At 45.6% G+C, this 20,086-nt stretch overlaps 1 protein-coding gene across 2 annotated transcripts in view; it reads right to left on the reverse strand.

Annotated features, from left to right (window-relative positions):
• The window catches only part of pcyt2 (phosphate cytidylyltransferase 2, ethanolamine), a 53,373-nt gene that overhangs the window by 23,202 nt on the left and 10,085 nt on the right, over positions 1–20,086 (reverse strand). For both annotated transcript variants that reach the window (XM_038776380.1, XM_038776379.1), the window contains exons 2-6: positions 18,554–18,642; positions 15,756–15,917; positions 15,243–15,309; positions 14,347–14,431; positions 3,891–3,935 (exon numbers count right to left, since the gene is read on the reverse strand). In XM_038776380.1, coding sequence (XP_038632308.1) covers positions 3,891–3,935; positions 14,347–14,431; positions 15,243–15,309; positions 15,756–15,917; positions 18,554–18,642 — 448 coding nt within the window. The remainder of the gene's footprint in view (positions 1–3,890; positions 3,936–14,346; positions 14,432–15,242; positions 15,310–15,755; positions 15,918–18,553; positions 18,643–20,086) is intronic.

Consider the following 20,086-nt stretch of genomic DNA (forward strand, 5'->3'; position numbering starts at 1 on the left):
CTTTTTCCAGGACGCCTTGGTGGTAGCACAGCAGGAGTGTAGCGGCTTTGATAAAAGTAAGAAAACAGCTCAAGGCAGTTGGAGTGAATTATGCTGTGCTTCATCCAGTGTGATACCCAATGACTCTGTTAAGTATTTTGATAGTCTGGCTAGTGCCATGACCGTGTAAAGACCATAGAAGGGGAGATATTGGACGTACAAACTATCCATCGTTTTCCAGCCCCCTGAAGAGTGTGTGGGTGGTGTGTGTGTGTGTGTGTGTGGGGCCTTCCAAATCACTCTCCAGAGTTCGTTACTCCAGTCTTCATGGACTTTACAGAGCTGGCTTCAGCTAATTCTTTTGAGAGCGGGGACTTTAATTGTCATTTGAATCCTTTGAAGTACAAGCTCCCAGTAACCAGAAATCTTCCCACCATAGGCAAGGGAGTTGGCATCAGTATGTGAGGAGGTGGAATACCTAGACGCGTGGAGAATTTACATCCCGCTGCCCCCATAGGTCATGGCGTTTTGACATGTCCCTGCTTAGGGATAAATCCTTTGCGGGGCAGCATGGTGGCGCAGTGGGTTGGCCCTGCTGCCTCACAATGCCAAGGTCTCTGGGTCACTGTCCGTGTGAAGTTTGCACATTCTCCCCAAGTTTGCACATTCTCCCCCACAACGTAAAAATGTGCAGGCTAGGTGGATTGGCCACACTAAATTGCCCCTTAATTGGAAAAAATGAATTGAGTACTCCAAATTAAAAAAAAAAGGATAAATCCATTGTTACGTACTTTGAGGAGTTTGAGCCTTTTCACTCAGTCAATTCCTTTTCTGATTGACCCCCTCCATTTTACGGGAGACTTGCAAGACTTATGCTAGGGGGGTGCCAACCAGGATTATTGAGGGAGATTAACAGTCGGTGGCATTTGATTCTTTGCTGACTGGGCAGGCCGAGTGAAGTCGAACGTTTGCGAACCAAAAATTGTATAAGATCGGGAACAAGCTGAGTAAATACTTGGCTTTTCTGACTATGAAGAGGACCAATTCTCTGTCTGTAGTTCCAGGGGTACCAGACTAATCAAAACCAAGGGCATTTAGGGATTTTTGTGTGGAGCTATACAAGTTGGGCCAGTCTGGAGAGGTACAGACATGTATGGAGCGCTTCTTTTCTTCCCTTAATCTTCCTATGACTGGAGGATCAAAGGCTAGTGCTCGTATCTCTAAAAAGGGAGGTGTCTATGGCCATTAGGGAGTGAGAGCTGGGTACAGCCCCTGGGTCAGGATGGTTTTGAGTGAGTTTTATGGTGAATTTAAGGACTTGTTATGGATAGTTAATTGGTATGCACGGTCATTCATTTGAGGCAGGTCCAATACCACCGCCACTCCAAGAAGCAAATATTTCCTTGATTTTGATGACAAGTCCCCAGAGGAGTGTGCTTCCTATAAGCCAATCTCGCTTCTGAATGTTGATTCAAAATTGTTGTCTGAAGTGTTGGCGTGGCATTCAGAGGGAAAGCGCCCATTGATTATCCAGGGGGTTCAGACAGAGTTCATAAAAGGGCAGAATTCCAATAATGTCAGATAGTTACTAAATGTTATTCAAATTTTCCAAAAGTGGACGTTTGGTGGGTTAGCGATTTCCTCAGATACGGAGAAAGGTTTCAACCGGATGGCATGGAACTACCTGCTTTATAATTTGGGTTGGGAGAGGGATATGTGAAGTGGATATTAGTGTTATATCATAGACCCTTGGCGGCAGTGCTCAAGAATGGTTATAGATCTGAGAATTTTGACCTTCAGGAGGGACCAGGCAGTGCTGCCCCTTATCCCCCACGTAGGATTACTTATTGTGGCCACGTAGGATTGCATTGATTAAGATGAATGTTTGCCTACATTGATGATCCCTTGCAGATGTTGCCAATCTTGTTATGTGCTAGTGTTTTAAAGGAGATCAATGGAATAATCAGCTTGTTTATATGGAATAAAACGCCTAATGTAAAGTTCACCAATTGCAGCTCCCAAGTTCTATGGTCCCAATATTAGATTGTACAAATAACCTCTCATGTTAGGGTTATAAAGGATTGCGTTAGGAAGGACCCACATCCATTTGGCTTAATATTGAAGCCGACTGGTCAGTATATTCTTTTCAGATCTGTTGTTCTATGGGGACTTAAGGTCAGGCTCTGCTCGGTGCTAAAATCCTATAATCATTAATATTCCTAGAGCGTGAAGGATGATCCATCAATCAGAAGGGAGATCTAAACTGATGTCTGCTCTTTCTCCCATCCAGGGCAGCTGGGACTTCCCACCAGGTCTTATGGACCATGGATTCAATACTTGGATAGGGATATTTTTACGCTGGGAGATATGTTCAGTGGTGCCTCCTGGTCAACCTTCGAGCAGCAATGCCAACAATTTGACATTCATATAAAGTTTCTTTTAAGGTATCTGCAGCTTAAAGACTTATCCTTAATAAGAAAACCATGCATCTTAACTCTCCCATTTCCCTGGTGGAAAAAATCCTGAATTTTCATAATCAGTTAATAGCAAATTTCATGATACCTTGTGTTCTATATCCTGTGCGAGTACATTGGGTACCTTGCAGTCTCAGAAAATAGACTTGGCAACTGATATTGATGAGGAGTCATGGGGTTGTATGTGGGATTATGGAGTCTATTCCTATGGAATTCCTAACATCTGTGCTCCTTTCAAAGTCTGATGCATTCCATAAAGTGCGGGGCCCCCATCTCAAATTCATAGGCTCCGCTTGGTCTGACCTGTTCCTGCAAGGTTTCCCATGAGCCATGTTGCAAATCTTGATTCCATTGTACATAAAGGTGTACATCTTGCTACGTCACAATCATGTTTGTATGACTTTATCGGTGCACCCCCGCCCCAAACACAGAGTAACCTCTGTGGAAAAAACACGTATTGGCTGAATTTGAACTCTCAAGCCACAAGGCGATGTTAAAAAATTAGCTTCTTGTAAGGTACAGAATATTGTAGCATAGTCTGAAAATTCTGGAGGCAGCTGAGTAAACATGAACTTTCTGCAGCATCAAAATCTAATTTTGAACTTTACGGAGATAATTTTAGCACTCCATTTTCCTTCTTGCAGTAAGATTTTCATTGATGTGTCATTTGCTTTGGCAGCAACATACAGCACAATTGTGAAACACCTCTGAAATCCCGTGACATTGCAACTGAAATTCTTTGCCTTCCACTCACTGATTAATTTTTTAAGGCTTGATTTGATTGAAAGTTAGACTCGACGGCAGTAATTAACTTGATCAGGACAGAGCATTATTTGATTCAGACGGTTTCATTTTTGAGTTTGGTTGTTTTGTCTTCCTTGAAAACAATTACTAATTTTTGTACATGTAGTTTCATGGTGCACGGATTCGACTTAGGAAGGGGTGAACGGTTACGCTCGCCAAACTGGTTATGTGGCTGGCGTTTGAGGTGCCCGATGATAATCCTCACACTCTCCATATTACACTGTCCTGTACAATAGAATCTGCTTTGCTAGTTAAGATTGGTTCACAGGCTGTCTCCAGCCGCAGTGGCTGGTGGTGCTGGAGCATTTCCCTCCCTACCTATGAAGGTCGGGCAACCCCAGCTCTGGGCTGTTAGGTGGAAAGGGTGGACAAATTTGCATTGTTGTAGTGTTCATCGCATTCCTCATGTGCCAAAGTATTTACAACCAATCACTTGTGAAATCAAACTCTGCGCTCTTACAGTCCCTGGCAGGGTAAGTCTGGGATCTGTGAAATCCTTTGTTGGTGTTTGGATAAATTGCTCTACGGTTCAAACATTGGTCCATGAAATGGTGTTCTTATATAATAAAGTCAGAACAAGAAAACAGTACAAAAACATGCAAAGGAAGAGAAAAAAATAAACTGCAACAATACCTTGCCAAAGTTGTCAGTGTGTTCCTGGTAGTCTGAATTTTTTTCCTATAGAGGAATTGGGGGAAATATAATTTCATACTTTTAAAGTTAATTTATAAACTTCATTCAATAACAGCCAACACTTTATTTGCTTCTTGCTTCTCCTGAGATCGTACAGAACCTGAAGATTTCAGACCAACTTGCCCCTTTTAGCTCTCATTGGCTTTCAGATAATATTATTTTTTGCAATTCTGAAAGCAGCATTAATTTAATAAATAACTTTGACCGGAACTAAACAGCAGGAATTTAATCCAAGATCGAAAACGATCTTTCAGTTCCAAGCTTAAAAGTTGATACTCTCAGATAGGCAATAACACCAAGTACAAAGCAGAGGAAATGCTTTACCATGCATTGTTTTAATAAGCAATTATTTAATAAGAAATAATTAAGAGACATATACTGCTTATTAGTGCGCCGGCACACAATTGGGGTGTTCAAACAACTTCTCAAATGTTCAATACTTAAAGGCAGAAAATTCTAAATCAGCCTCCACTGCAATTAAAAAATGTCCAGCTGAGTAGCATGTGTCAAATTTATGACAATTGAATTCACCAAATTTTGTAGGTCAAACCCGGATATTGTGAATAGTAAATAGAGATCCTAATCCCATAAATTCATACTTCATAATAGAAACATCTCAGTTTTAACCAGCATGATCACTGACCCCTCACCATTCTTCACCCCTATTGGTATTCCTCCTCATGAGTATAATAATCAAGATTCCAGATAGACCGGTCAGGTCTATCAAGACACAGAATCATGGGACTTCCAGTGGCGGCCTTGGAGGAGTAGGTCGCACATTTGATAGCTCTCGTCTGTGACTGACTTTTGGACCTTTTCCCCCCATTTTTCTGGATTTTATTCAATAAATCGGTGAAGAGTGAGGAGAAATCCCCCTCTAGCGTATGGAGAATTGGACCAGAAGTGGCCGTGAGAGAAGACAAAGCCCTACAAGGAAGACGCGAGCAGAGCTGGCAACGCGGGAAAGCATGGCGGAGAGGTTGGGCCGCGGGGAGACGGCAGTGGTCGACGGAGCAGATTGCTTCACCAAGCTTAAGGAGAATACGCTGGACCTGATCAAGGCTTTGATTGATTAGGTGGTGCGGAATCAGGAAACCCACGGACTTGCGATCCAGGAGGTGGAGAAAAAGATGTCCGAGCATGAAGAATACATAACCATGTTGGAGACCAAGGTGGAGATGAATAACCACCAGAAAAGAATGCAGAAGCTGGAGGACCTGGAGAACAGGTCCAGGAGGCAGAATATGAGAATCGTCGGCCTCCCTGAAGGCAGTGAGGGATCGGATGCGAGGGCCTATGTGACGAATATGCTGGAGAAGTTTTTTTAAAAAAATAATTTTTATTGAAATTTTTACAAAATACAAAATATAAACATCTTAACTCTATTAACATACAACCGCGGCAACACCCCATGAACAATACCCCCCCCCCAGCTTCAAGAGCAACTTCAAACAAAAGGAAAGAACAAAAACAAAGAAAAAAGAAACAAAAAAGAGAGAGATAGCACCCTCCACAAACCCATGTGCACAGTTCTCCCTCCCACCAATCCCCCCCCCCCCCCCCCCCCCCCCCCCCCCCGGGCTGCTGCTGCTATCGGCCTATTTCCCCACCTTTCCACCAGGAAGTCCAGAAAAGGCTGCCACCGCCTTAAAAACCCTTGTACTGATCCCCTCAGCGCAAATTTCACCCTCTCCAATTTAATGAACCCCGCCATATCAGAGATCCAGGCCTCCATGCTTGGGGGCCTCGCATCCTTCCATTGGAGCAAGATCCTCCGCCGGGCTACTAGGGACGCAAAGGCCAGGACACCGGTCTCTATCGCCTCCTGCACTCCCGGCTCCACTGCAACCCCAAAAATTGCGAGTCCCCAGCCTGGCTCAACCCTGGATCCCACCACCCTCGACACCGTCCTTGCTACTCCCTTCCAAAACTCCCCAACGCTAGGCACGCCCAAAACATATGGGCGTGGTTCGCTGGGCTCCCCGAGCACCTAGCACACCTGTCCTCTCCCCCGAAAAACCTGCTCATCCTCGACCCAGTCATGTGGGCCCTATGCAGCACCTTGAGCTGTATGAGGCTAAGCCTCGCACAGGAAGAGGAGGAATTCACTCTCTCCAGGGCATCCGCCCACGTCCCCTCCTCAATCTCCTCACCCAGCTCCTCTTCCCATTTACCCGTCAGTTCCTCCACTGAGGCCTCGTCTACCTCCTGCATTACCCGGTATATGTCCGAAATCCTCCCTCCGCCGACCCACACCCCCAAGAGCACCCTGTCCCGTACCCCACGTGGGGGCAACAAGGGGAACCCCTCCATCTGCTGCCTGGCAAACGCCCTAACCTGCATGTACCGAAACATGTTCCCCGGGGAGAGCCCAAACTTCCCCTCTAACTCCCCCAAGCTCGCGAACCTCCCCTCCACAAACAGGTCCCTCAACCTCCTAACCCCTGCCCTGTGCCAGCCCAGAAATCCACCATCAATGCTCCCTGGGACGAACCGCTGGTTCCCCCATATCGGGGCCTCCATCGAGCCCCCAATTTCTCCCCTGTGCCGTCTCCATTGCCCCCAAATTGAGGGTAGCCGCCACCACCGGGCTCGTGGTATACCTCGTTGGAGGGAGCGGCAACGGCGCCGTTACTAGCGCCTCCAGGCTCATGCCCACACGACGCCGCCTCCACCCTCTTCCACGCTGCCCCTTCCTCGTCCATTACCCACTTACGCACCATCGCTGCGTTGGCCGCCCAGTAGTACCCACAGAGGTTGGTCAACGCCAGCCCCCCCTATCCCTGCCTCATTCCAGGAACACTCTTCGAACCCTCGGAGTCCCATGCTCCCACACAAATCCCGTGATACTCCCGTTGACCCTCCTAAAAAAGGCCTTCGGGATAAGGATGGGGAGGCACTGGAACAGGAACAAAAACCTCGGGAGCACCGTCATCTTGACGGACTGCACCCTCCCCGCCAGTGACAGCGGTAACATATCCCATCTCTTAAACTCCTCCTCCATCTGCTCCACCAATCTTGTGAGGTTGAGCTTGTGCAGGGCCCCCCAGCTCCCCGCCACCTGGACCCCTAGGTACCTGAAGCTCTTCCCTGCCTGCTTCACTGGGAGCCTACCAATCCCCTCCTCTTGATCCCCCGGATGCACCACAAACACCTCACTCTTGCCCAGGTTCAACTTACACCCTGAGAAACCCCCGTTTTCCCTAAGAATCCTCATCACCTCCGGCATCCCCCCCACCGGGTCCGCCACATACAGCAACAGGTCGTCCGCGTACAGCGACACTCGATGCTCCTCCCCACCCCGCACCAGGCCCCACCAGTTCCCTGACTCCCTCAGTGCCATGGCCAGGGGCTCAATCGCCAACGCGAAGAGCAAGGGGGACAAGGGGCACCCGTCTCGTCCCCCAATACAGCCGAATGTACTCCGACCTCCTCCTATTTGTGGCTACACTTGCCATCGGGGCCTCTTAGAGCAGCCTCACCCACCGGATCAACCCCTCCCCAAACCCAAACCTCTCCAACACCTCCCACAAGTACTCCCACTCAACCCTATCGAAGGCCTTCTCCGTGTCTAATGCCACTACTATCTCCGCCTCCCCTTCCACAGCCGGCATCATAATGACGTTGAGGAGTCTTCGTACGTTTGTGTTCAGCTGCCTTCCCTTCACAAACCCCGTCTGGTCCTCATGTATGACCCCAGGCACACAATCCTCTATTCTAGTGGCCAGGATCTTTGCCAGCAGCTTAGCGTCGGCGGTCAGCAGCAAAATCGGCCTATATGATCCACACTGCAGAGGGTCCTTGTCCCGCTTCAGGATCGAGGAAATCAGCGCCCGTGACATAGTTGGGGGCAGAGCCCCCCCCCCCCGTCTCGTTAAAGGTCCGGACCAACAGGGGGCCCCAACAGGTCCAAATACTTTTTATAGAATTCAGCCGGAAAGCCGTCCGGCCCCGGCGCCATCCCCGACTGCATGCTCCCTATCCCTTTGACCACCTCCTCCAGCTCGATCGGAGCCCCTAGTCCCTCCACCTGCTCCTCTTCCACCCTCGGGAATCGCAACTTGTCCAAGAAGCGCCCCATTCCACCCCCTCCACCTTCAGTCCCTGAAGACCCCATTGACATCTATCCCTCTCCGCACCACCTTCCCAGCTCTATCCATCACTCCCCCAATCTCCCTGACCGCGTCTCGCTTCCAGAGCTGGTGCACCAGCATCCTGCTCGCCTTTTCCCCATATTCATACACCGCCCCGTGCTTTCCTCCACTGAGCTTCCGCCTTTCTGGTCATGCTGGAGAAGTTGATGGGGGCTGAGGCATTCTCCCGGACCCTGGAGGTGGATAGAGAGCACAGAGCTCTCACGAAGAAGCCCCGAGCGAACGAGCCGCCGAGGGCGATGGTGGTACGTTTACACCGATTCCTGGTGAAGGAACACATTCTACGGTGGGCCAAGAAAGAATGGAGCAGCAAGTGGGAGAATTGTGCGCTGCGCATTTATCAGGGCCTGGGCGCGGATTTGGCTGGGTTTAACCGGGCAAAAAGAGATCTCTTTAAGAAGGAGGTGAAGTTCGGGATGTTGTACCCAGCCCATCTGTGGGTCACATGAGAAGCGGGATTTTTACTTTGAAACACGAGACGATGTATGGACTTCCATTAAGGAAAAAAGACTGGAGGTGAAGTAAAATACATAATCCTTGGAGAGTACTGCGGTGGCGATTTGTTGAAAATCACTTTTGTGCTGGTTAGAATAAGTAGTGTTAGGTGCAATAAGAGGCTGTTTTGATGGCTAAAGTTAACTTTGACTTACTGAGAGCTGGTTGGAGGCGGGGGTGGTTTCTGGGTTTTTTTTTTGCTGTGGCTGTCTTTTCACGTTTTCCTGACGTTTGTTGACTGGGGGATGTGATGCTTTGAATGAGGGGGAGAAGAGAGAGAGAGAAGGGGAAAGAGAGAGAGAGAGAGAGAGAGAGAAGGGGAAAGAGAGAGGAAAGAGAGAGAGAAGGGGAAAGAGAGAGGAAAGAGAGAGAGAAGGGGAAAGAGAGAGGAAAGAGAGAGAGAAGGGGAAAGAGAGAGGAAAGAGAGAGAAGGGGAAAGAGAGAGAGAGAGAGAAGGGGAAAAGAGAGAGAGAGAGGGGGGGGAAAAGAGAGAGAGAGAGAGAGGGGGGGAAAGAGAGAGAGGGGAAAGAAAGAGAGAGGGGGGAAAGAAAGAGAGAGGGGGGAAAGAAAGAGAGAGGGGGGAAAGAAAGAGAGAGGGGGGAAAGAAAGAGAGAGGGGGGAAAGAAAGAGAGGGGGGAAAGAAAGAGAGGGGGGAAAGAAAGAGAGGGGGGAAAGAAAGAGAGGGGGGAAAGAAAGAGAGGGGGAAAAGAAAGAGAGGGGGGAAAGAAAGAGAGGGGGGAAAGAAAGAGAGGGGGGAAAGAAAGAGAGGGGGAAAGAAAGAGAGAGGGGGGAAAGAAAGAGAGAGGGGGGAAAGAAAGAGAGAGGGGGGAAAGAAAGAGAGAGGGGGGAAAGAAAGAGAGGGGGGAAGAAAGAGAGAGGGGGGAAAGAAAGAGAGAAAGAAAGGGGGGAAGAGAAAGAGAAAAAGAGAGACTGTTTGGTGCCATGTGCGGGAGTTATCATGTCAGCCTAGTCACGGAAGCACAATGTGGGGGCAAGCAGGTGTCAAGCTGGAGCTGGATATGGGGGGTTGGGTTTCTAGAGCTGTTTTTGCTGACGGGGAGGAACTGTTACTAGAGAACAAATGGGAGGTCGGGGACAGCGAATGCCTGAGGTGGGGGTGGGGTGGGGGCTCGTGTAGGCCTGAAGGCAGAGCTGAAGGCTGGCCTAAAAAGGGTGATGGCTAGTCGGGGGAGAGTTGGCCAAGTATTCCACTCAGGGCTGGACTCAAAAACCGGGGGGGGTTAGTGATCTTTAGAAATAAACAAGTGGCATTCGGGGCAGGGAAAATTGTGTCAGACATGGAGGGTAGATACATAATAGTGAGTGGGAAGCTGGAGGGGGTGCGGGTGGTACTCGTGAACGTATGCTCCCATGTGGGATGATGTGGAATTTATGAGATGGGTTTTAGGTAAGATCCCAGACATAGAGTCACATAACTTGATTATGGGGGAGATTTTAATGCAGTCATTGGACCGGTCAAAATCCAGGACAGGGAGGATGCCAACCGTGGCAAAGGAATTGAAGGGGTGGGGTTGTTAGCGGACAAAGCGATCTGTGGGCAGGTGAACAAACCCATCCAGAACTACCTGGAAACAAATGATACGGAGGAGGTCTCTGCAGCGACCGTTTGGGAAGCTTTGAGGCAGTGATCAGAGGGGAATTAATCTCGATACGGACCCACAGAGAAAAGGGCTGAGCAGGATAGGTTCGTTGAGGAGATACTCCAGCAAGACAGGAGATTCTCGGAGGGCCCAGACGCGGGGCTACTGAGGCTGTGGCGTAGGTTACAGGCGGAGTTTGGGCTGTTGACTACAGGGAAAGCGGTGGAACAGCTGAGAAAGGCAAAGGGGGTGATTTACGAGTATGGGGGAAAGGCTAGCAGATTGTTAGCGCACCAGCTCAGAAAAAGGGTGGCAGCCAGGGAGAGTAAAGGGTAGAGGTGGGAATACAGTCCTGGACCCAGTGGGGGTGAACAAGGTGCTTAAGGACTTTTATAGCAAATTAGATGAGTCGGAACCCCTGGTGGGGGTGGAGGGGTGAGGCAGATATTTGGGTCAGTTGAGGTTCCCGAGGGTGGATGAGGATCGGGTGGAAGGGCTAGGAGCCCCAATTAAAATGGAGGAAATAATTGAGGGGCTGGAGGGCATGCAGTTGGGCAAGACCCCGGGGCCAGACAGCTACCCGGTGGAATTCTATAAGAAGTTTTCTGAGATATTGAGCCCACTGCTGATGAGGACATTTAATGAAGCAAGAGAGTCCTCCCCCCAACAATGTCGCAGGCCTCGATTTCATTGATCCTGAAACAAGTGTGCGTACGAACTGGCTGCGGTCGGGCTATTTTAAACTACACCGAGGGAAGAGGCAAGGGTGCCCCCTCTCCCCGTTACTGTTTGCTCTGGCCATGATGGGGGGGGGAAGTTATGCGGATCCTCGAGGAATTTGGTAATTTTCAAGGTATAAATTGAACATGGGGAAAAGCGAGATGTTTGCGATCCAGGTAAGAGGGCAGGAGAAGAGTCTGGCAGAGCTGCCGTTTAGAATGGTAGGAAGGAGCTTTCGATATCTGGGAATCCAAGTGGCCCGGGAATGGGAGGCACTGCACAAGCTAAACCTATCCCGGCTCGTAGAACAAATGAAAGAGGACTTTAAGAGATAGGACGTGCTCCCGCTATCACTGGCGGGGAGAGTACAGACTGTGAAAATGACTGTCCTCCCCAGATTTCTGTCTGTCTTTGAGTGCCTCCCCATCTTCAGCCCAAGGGCCTTTTTCAAGCGGGTGAATAAGGTTATTGCGGGTTGTGTAGGCGGGTAAAACCCAGCGAGTGAAGAAAGTGTTGCTGGAGCGCAGTCGGGGGGAGGGTTGGCGCTGCCGAATTTTTGCAATTACTAATGGCCGGCTAATATAGCCATGATTAGGAAGTGGGGGAAGGGGTCTGTGTGGGAGCGGATGGAGGCAGCGTCATGTAAAGACACAAATTTGGGAGCACTGATAACGGCACCTCTTCCGTTCTCGCCAGCCCGATACTCCACAAGTCCGGTGGTGGCGGCAGCTGAGAATGTGGGGGTAGTGGGGGAAATATAAGAGAGTGGAGGGAACATCAGTTTGGACCCCAATTTATAATAATCATCGGTTTGTACCGGGTAGGCTGGACGGTGGGTTCCGGAGATGGCAAAGGGAAGGAATTAGGAGGATGGGGGATCCTATTTATAGACGGGAGCTTCCCCAGCTTGAAAGCCTTGGAGGATAAATTTGAATTGCCAGCAGGGAGTGGGTTTAGGTATTTGCAGGTGCGAGACTACTTGAAAAAGCAGGTTCCGGCCTTCCCACTGCTGCCACCACGGGGGATACTGGACAGAGTAGTGTCCGGTACCTGGGTGGGAGAGGGGAAGGTAACAGATATTTACCAGGAACTTTTGGATGCGGAGGAAACTCCGGTGGAGGAGCTTAAGGGCAAGTGGGAGGATGAGCTAGGAGGAGAGAGAGAGAGGCGAGTCTGTGGGTGGATACCCTAAGCAGGGTTAATACATCCTCATCATGTGTCAGGCTTACCTGATACAATTCAAGGTAGTCCACCGGGCTCACATGATGGTGGCCTGGATGAGCACGTTTTTTGGGGTAGAGGCCAGGTGTGCGAGGTGCGTGGGAAGTCCAGCAAATCATGTCCACATGTTTTGGGCATGCCCGAAGCTTAGAGGGTTTTGGCAGGGTTTCGCGAAGGCAACGTCCAAGGTACTCAAAACACAGGTGGTGCCGAGCCCGGAGGTGGCAATCTTTGGAGTGTCGGAAAAGCCGGGAGTTCAGGGGGCGAAAGAGGCCGATGTCTTGGCCTTTGTTTCCCTGGTAGCCCGGAGACGGATATTATTAATGTGGAGGGACTCAAATCCCCCCAGTGTAGAGACCGGGGTTAGTGACATGGCTGGGTTTCTCAGTCTCGAGAAAATAAAAGTTCGCCTTAAGAGGGTCAATGTTAGGATTCACCCGGAGGTGGCAGCCGTTCGTCGACTTTCTTGGGGAAATAAAAATGTCAGCAGATGCAGAATTCCAAGGCAGGGGGTGGGGGGTGAGAAGGAGGAGACTGTTGTTTTATGGTTGGGGTGTGTGAAGATTGTGATGGAGGTGGAAATGTTTATTGTACCTTGTTTATGTTGTTGTTATTGTTATTATTATAAAAACTTGCAAATACCCTAATAAAAATATTTTAAAAAAAGAAACAGGATCATGGTTGAAGCACAGGAGCTTATTCGGCCTGTCATACATAGGACAGCTCTTTGAAAAAACAATTTAGTTGAACCCACTGCCCTGCTCTTTCCTAATAACCCTGCAATTATTTTCCTTACAGATGCTTATCCAATTCTAGGCCAGAAGTGAATTGCCTCCACCACTCTTTCAGGTAGGGCATTCCAGATTATAACCATTCATGGCATTAAAAAAAAAGGTTTTCCTCATGTTGTCTTTGATTCTTTTGCCAAGCATATTAATCTGAATCTTCCAGTTCTCAACTCTTCCGCCAATGCAAACAATTTCTCTCCAACTGCACTGTCCAAATGCCTTATTGTTTTTGAACACCCCCATCAAATCTTCTCCCAACCTTCTCTTCTCTAATAAGCTTCCCCAATCTATCCATGAAATTGAAATCATACGTCTCTGGAACCATTCTTGTAATTTTTTTCTGCACGTTCTAAAGCCTTTATATCCTTCTAAACAACTCCAGCCTACAAAAGTGGTGACTTTATGGATGAATTAAGATGGGCCAAATGGCCTTTCTCATCTATAATTATCTCGTGATCTCAAATTCACCCTTCGTCTTCAGAGACAACTGCTCCATTCATTGTTTCCTCTTTTGATAAGAATGGAAACATGAAAAATAAGGCTACCAGCTCTATTGATATTCCAGTATGAGAAGCATTCATACTTAGCACCATCCCAATCAAATCAACTGTGCTTTGTAACATTTGTTAACATGCGTCAAGCACACTATTGACAATTATACTTCACAGAATATATAAAAGTTTTCTTCTCAACATGACCAAATGGTTGTTGAAGTACAATACTAGACAAGCCACGTTTTAATAAAATACTGAAATACTGGATATTACAGGAAACTGAGTTATTCCGCACTCTACCAACCAAAATTGTAACTGTTCCCCTAACATGAATTGCCACTTTGCCAACCAGAAGCAATTACAAAGTTATCCTGAACCCATGTACTGAAGTAAAAAAAAATACAATTCTTGACTTCCCCAGTGCTTGCATATTAATTTATGCTAAAGAATATGCTGTATTCCACTGGGAAATGGAACTCTCTGAACCTGCATTTTTGATTAACCAGCACCACCAATCCCTGTACGTGCCGGATAATAAAGTTTAAAAAAAAAACTGTAATTCAGTACACTGGTGATATTTTGGTCCTAGCTTTCCTCTCCACAATAATGCCAATTGTACTTTGTTTATTGTCAGACAGCATCATCTATTTGTATCACACTTCATAATTCCACTTGACATGTTAATGCACAACAAGTATATATTTCCTCCCTAATATCTGCAGACAAATTCTTATCAGGAGATAAATTTCTCCCAAAACTATCCAATTGATATTCTTCAGCATCCTGCTACTTAACAAATTTAGAAAAACATAATTTAAAGCACTCAACAAAAATGTCATCGGCATTTAAATACACAATCTCAAAACACTTGCCCAAAGTTCCTTCTTTATAGGCTAAAATATTAAATTATACATTTTACTCACAATATTGCTGTGATGAGCTTTAGTCATGAGAAGCATTCGGCCAACCAGGTCTGTTGTGGAAACACCCTGTGTACGTTTACACTCTCTGAAAAAGTTTTTTTTCACATCAGAAAAGGCCAACATCAATATTGTTACTCACATTTCTCATTAAAATGGATCCTTAAATACTTTGCCCCTGTATAAGCTCAGTTACTGCTAAAAGAAACATTCTTGTCCATTCCTATATTACTTCTCAACTTGCTTATTCCAATGCTCGCCTAGCTGGTCTTCACCTTCCACCCTTGGGAAAGTAGAACTCATTAAAACTAAAACTTCCACCCATATCCAACTGAACCAAATTCCATTCACCCATCACTGTGTTCACTGACTGACGTTGGTCCCAGACCATTAATCCTTTAATTTTGAAATCCTCATCCTCATTTCCAACTCTCTCCACAACCGCGACCCACCCCATCTCTACAATCTCCTCCTGTCCTCTGGAATCTATGTGCTTCTCCAATTCTTGCTTCTCAGGCGTCATTGATTTTAACTGTGCATCCTGCTGCCACGACTATGCTTTGGAATTCCCTCCCTATACCTTCTGTCCCTCATATGCTTCTTAAAACCCTTCCCTTTGGTCAAACCTTTTGAGTACCTATCCTAGCTCAGTGTCCAGTTTACAACACTCCGCTGGCATTAAAGGTACTATATAATGTGTTCTTGTAAATTCAAGAACTGTGGGCATTTACATTATAGACAACATTAATTTCTTCACCAACCGAGGACATACAATAAAAACACCATTCCGATTTGTGTCCACGTTTGTCCATGTAACTGACTACAACATTTACAACTCATCATAAGGTAAGCACACACATTCCCAACAATTGGAATCTGGTTTTAAATACTCTGGTTACCTGTATCTGCCCATTTTCTTTACTTCTTCATAAGTATCTTTTCCATCAGCAGTCAAAGTAATGTCATCTACAAAATAAAAATTAGCAACAAAATTAAAAATCACCATGACACTGCATTTAAAAATAAATAAATATAGAGTACCCAATTCTTTTTTCTTCCCAATTAAGGGGCAATTTTAGAGTGGCCAATTGACCTACCCTGCACATCTTTTTGGGTTGTGGAGTGAGACTCACGCAAACACGGGGAGAATGTACAAACTCCACATGGACAGTGACCCGGGATCGGACTCGGGTCCTCAGCGCGTGAGACAGAAGTACTAACCACTGTGCCACCATCACGACATTGCCTAACAAGGGAACCAAACATCCAACAGAACTGTCTGAACTATATATTTCATTTGAAGTCTGCAGGGAGTATATACCCAGTTTCAAGCAGATATTTAAAAACGTTTGCAACATTATACAGCCCTGAATGACATGGGGAAATTGACTAGATAGTTGGACACAACATACCTCCATGGACACAAAAATCTGAATTATATTTATCCAGTGTTTCAAGTGTTGTTACATATGGTGCTCCCTCAATGACCTCATCAACCCACTTAATCGCACGGACCATCTTGTAACGCTCCTCCTGTGTAAATACAGGTGGACCTTTGTGCTTGGCAACTTCCTCTGAAAACAAATTATGGTTTCAATTATTAGTTTTCTTAACCTTCCGTTAGGTGATTAAAAATAGTGAAACATAAATTAATAGAACGATTACCAGGTGTATTCTATTCTCAGTTACATCAAGTGCACATTTAATATACTATGAAGGTAACATTTAAAGCTACATGTACCACAGTATTGACATTCTGCTCTTAAATTTGACTTTAAGTAACACCTTTGAGTAATTTTTAAATTGCATTTATTCCTTTTTACATTTGGTGCAACATATAAAATGCTAAATGATTAGAAATTAATCACAGCAGTACACGGTTGAGAGATCGCTGAATATTCCACTTCAGGTTTTAGAAGGTGGTAAGAAGAAAGACAAATTAAAGGTAGGAAGAAAACAACCCAACCAAAATCTCTAGAAAATGTGTTTCCTTCATGTAAACAGGAGCTAGAGTATCAAGAGACGTTCAGTGATTAACTGTAAACCAAGTACGGTTTCCAGGTCACATATCAAAGGCTTCAATAGCAACATATTTATCTCCATGCAGATCATAAAAATCATAAGTCACGTTCAGAACCTTCACACCTAGTGGAATATCATTGCATCGAACTGTACTTTCAGCAACCTCAAAAGTTTTTGTTGTTACTATCTTGCCAGAACGGCATTCTGAATGTTTTATTCTTTGGGGGTGGTACACTATGGACTAGGAATCAGAGGATTGTGGGTTCAAGCCTCACCATAGTGCAGTATTTTTGGAGTGCTGCATTGTATGAGATATTTGATAGGATGGGATATTAAGCAAAAGGCTCTACCTGATCTCTTGATTGTATCTAAAATATTCCATGGTATCATTTAAAGAAGAACAAGAGAGGTCAATATTTATTCCTCAAATACGAAAAAATATATATTTTGGTCATTATCTCAGCTGTTTGAGAGACCTTGCTATGCACCAACTGGCTGCCATATTTCCAACATTATAAATGATTATATTATTATTATACTTTAAAAAGGCTTCATTGGTCTTGGAATGTTGATGCTGATGCCATTCCCCTCCCCTTTCCCCAGATCCCTGCACATTGTTTCTTTAATGCACTGGGAGGACTTCCATTTAATGTCTTTCAGAAGTTCAGGCTTTCATTTTGGTATTTCCGGTGCAGTGTGACCAGAAGATTGCGCCCAGAGTTTCCTAGTTGTCACCCAACCCTGGGTAGCATCTACCTCCTCGGTAAAGACAGGTGCAAAGTATTCATTTAATGCCACCATGTAATTCTTTTTTTTAGTTATTATCTGCCCTACTCCTTTTACTATTTATTTGAAGACAGAAGGTGTTGGAATTTCCTTGTACGTCGGCTGCCAGTCTTTTCTCATAATCCCTCTTCACTTCTCTAATGTGGTTTCTCACCTCCCCTCTGAACCTTCTGTATTCCTCTTGTTTCTCAACTGTATTTACTACTGACACCACACTTTTTCTTCCTAATCTTAGTTTCTATCTTCTTTTTCATCCAGGGAGCTCTGAATCTGTCTGGCCTACCTTTCCCTTTTAAAGGAATATACCTTGACTGTGTCCAGACCATTTATGTTTTAAAGGTAGCCCATTGTTCAGCTACAGTTTTCTCCATCAACCTTTTGTTCCAATCTAACTCGCCCAGCTCCATTCTTGCCCCATTGCAGTTGGCTCTCTCCCAGTTAATTATTTTTACACTCAATTGCCTATTTTATGTTTCTATTCATCATCCAATGCCTAATAATACAATAAGAAGTCTTACAACACCAGGTTAAAGTCCAACAGGTTTGTTTCAAACACGAGCTTTCGGAGCACGGCTCCTTCTTCAGGTGAATATGGCTACATCATGGCTACCATTGACACCGCAAACTGCCGGCTCAAAGTGGAGAGGATCTCCAGGAAGATTGCGCATATAGACACTGACATTCAGTTTCTACAAAGATGCAAAAAAGCAGACACATCATGGCTACCATTGACACCGCAAACTGCCGGCTCAAAGTGGAGAGGATCTCCAGGAAGATCGCGCATATAGACACTGACATTCAGTTTCTACAAAGATGCAAAAAAGCAGACATTCACCTGAAGAAGGAGCCGTGCTCCGAAAGCTCGTGTTTGAAACAAACCTGTTGGACTTTAACCTGGTGTTGTAAGACTTCTTACTGTGCTCACCCCAGTCCAACGCCGGCATCTCCACATCATGGCTAATAATACAATGATTATGGTCTTCTAAATGTTCCTCCAATGATATTTAATCTACTCGGCCCACATCATTTCCAAGAACCAGGTCCAGCAGAAATATTCCTGAACACAATCTAGGAAGTTATGCCACTCTCCGCCCTTTACACTACTACTGTCCCAGTCTACATTTGGGTAATTAAAGAGCCCCATGGATTACACATTGACTGCATTTGAAAGTCATATTCTTAGGCAGCAATATATACAAAGTAAAGCATTAAAAAGGCACATTAATCATAACTTTGTGATGTTACAAATAAGCTTCCACTTTTACAATGCTGGGAACAACTGAAGTAGCATTCACACACAGGTTTGTTGTGCAACTCAAATAATTCAATTAATTTCAAAAATACAGTACTGATACTGTGTCAATGCAACACCCAATACTGAAGTATTTACTTTGCAACTTACCATCTGTATGTACTCCAACAATGAGATAATCACCCATGGCACGTGCCTGCCTCAGCTGGTTGGAGTGGCCATAATGCACCATATCATAGCTGAAAGTTAGATGCACAAACACATTACTGTATAATTCTCGATATTGTTAACAAACCTACACAGAGGACATGCTGCACAGCAGTTCTCCATGTGTTCACTTTCCAACTTTTGGTTAAAACAGGTTTCAGGAAATTAAAGTTAATTAAAAATTTATTTTTATATTCCTCACTCACCTACTCTCCTTGATGTTGCTATAGTTCTAAAGATCCTGCCATTTTCCTGGAGTACTGAAAATTTTTCCTTCTCAGATAATTATTTAAAAAAATAAATTTAGAGTACCCAATTCATTTTTTCCAATTAGGGGCCAATTTAGCATGGCCAATCTAACCTACCTGCACATCTTTGGGTTGTGGGGGTGAAACCCACGCAAACACAGGGAGAATGTGGAAACTCCACACAGCCAGTGACCCAGAGCCGGGATCGAACCTGGGACCTCGGCGCCGCGAGGCAGCAGGGCTAATCCACTGCGCCACCGCGCTGCCCTGAATAATTATTAAATTCCCTTTTGAAGCCTCAATTGTCACCGTCTCCACCATACTCTCATGATGTGGAGATGCCGGCGTTGGACTGGGGTGAGCACAGCAAGAAGTCTTACAACACCAGGTTAAAGTCCAACAGGTTTGTTTCAAACATGAGCTTTCGGAGCGCACCCTGTACCATACTCTCAGGCAGTGCATTCCAGATGCTAACCACTTGCTCATGTGCCTTGTTTTCTAATTACCTTAAATCTGTGTGTTCTGATTCCTGACCCTTCCACCAATGAGGACAATGTCTCATTATTGACATGTCAGTAAGACAGGAAATAAATTTTAAAAACTGCATGCATCAAACTTAACCTTTTTTATGCCATTTTAAAATGGACTTTTAGTGAGCCAAAAGATGGCGGCTGCTAGTAATGTGAGTCACAGAATTGGCCATCTGAATTGGAAGCTTCCAACAGAAATTACAAGAAAAAAAAAAGAGTTCCACTCTCACTATGTAGAATCTCACGCACCATCATAAGGCCACATTATAATCACAAAACTGGAAGGTTAAGAGATGAATTGGCTCCCCAGCCAGGGTCATAAATCATAACATAGAATTTGCAGTGCAGAATGAGGCCATTCGGCCCATCAAGTCTGCATGGTCCTTAGAAAGAGCACCTTACTTAACAAAGGCATTGAAACTGGTTATACCTGAAGAGGTGTTAACAACCACTTTTTAATTCCTAAAGGAAACAATGGAATTTGGTCAGACCAGAGAAACAGCTTGTGAAGCTGCAATTGACTCATTAAGAGCCGCATCACATGACCCAATGCTTGTTGCCTCTTGAACAGTTTTAATATTACATTTCTAGCCTCACAGATCAACATGCTGATTATTTACAATTCACCATCTCAAAGCTTGTTTTATTTTAAAAGCATCCAGCCATTGCCTGGCAAGCAGTCTAGATGCCGAAACCTC

The sequence above is a fragment of the Scyliorhinus canicula genome, chromosome 18 (genome assembly GCF_902713615.1).
Source record: "Scyliorhinus canicula chromosome 18, sScyCan1.1, whole genome shotgun sequence".
Classification (NCBI taxonomy): Eukaryota; Metazoa; Chordata; class Chondrichthyes; order Carcharhiniformes; family Scyliorhinidae; genus Scyliorhinus; species Scyliorhinus canicula.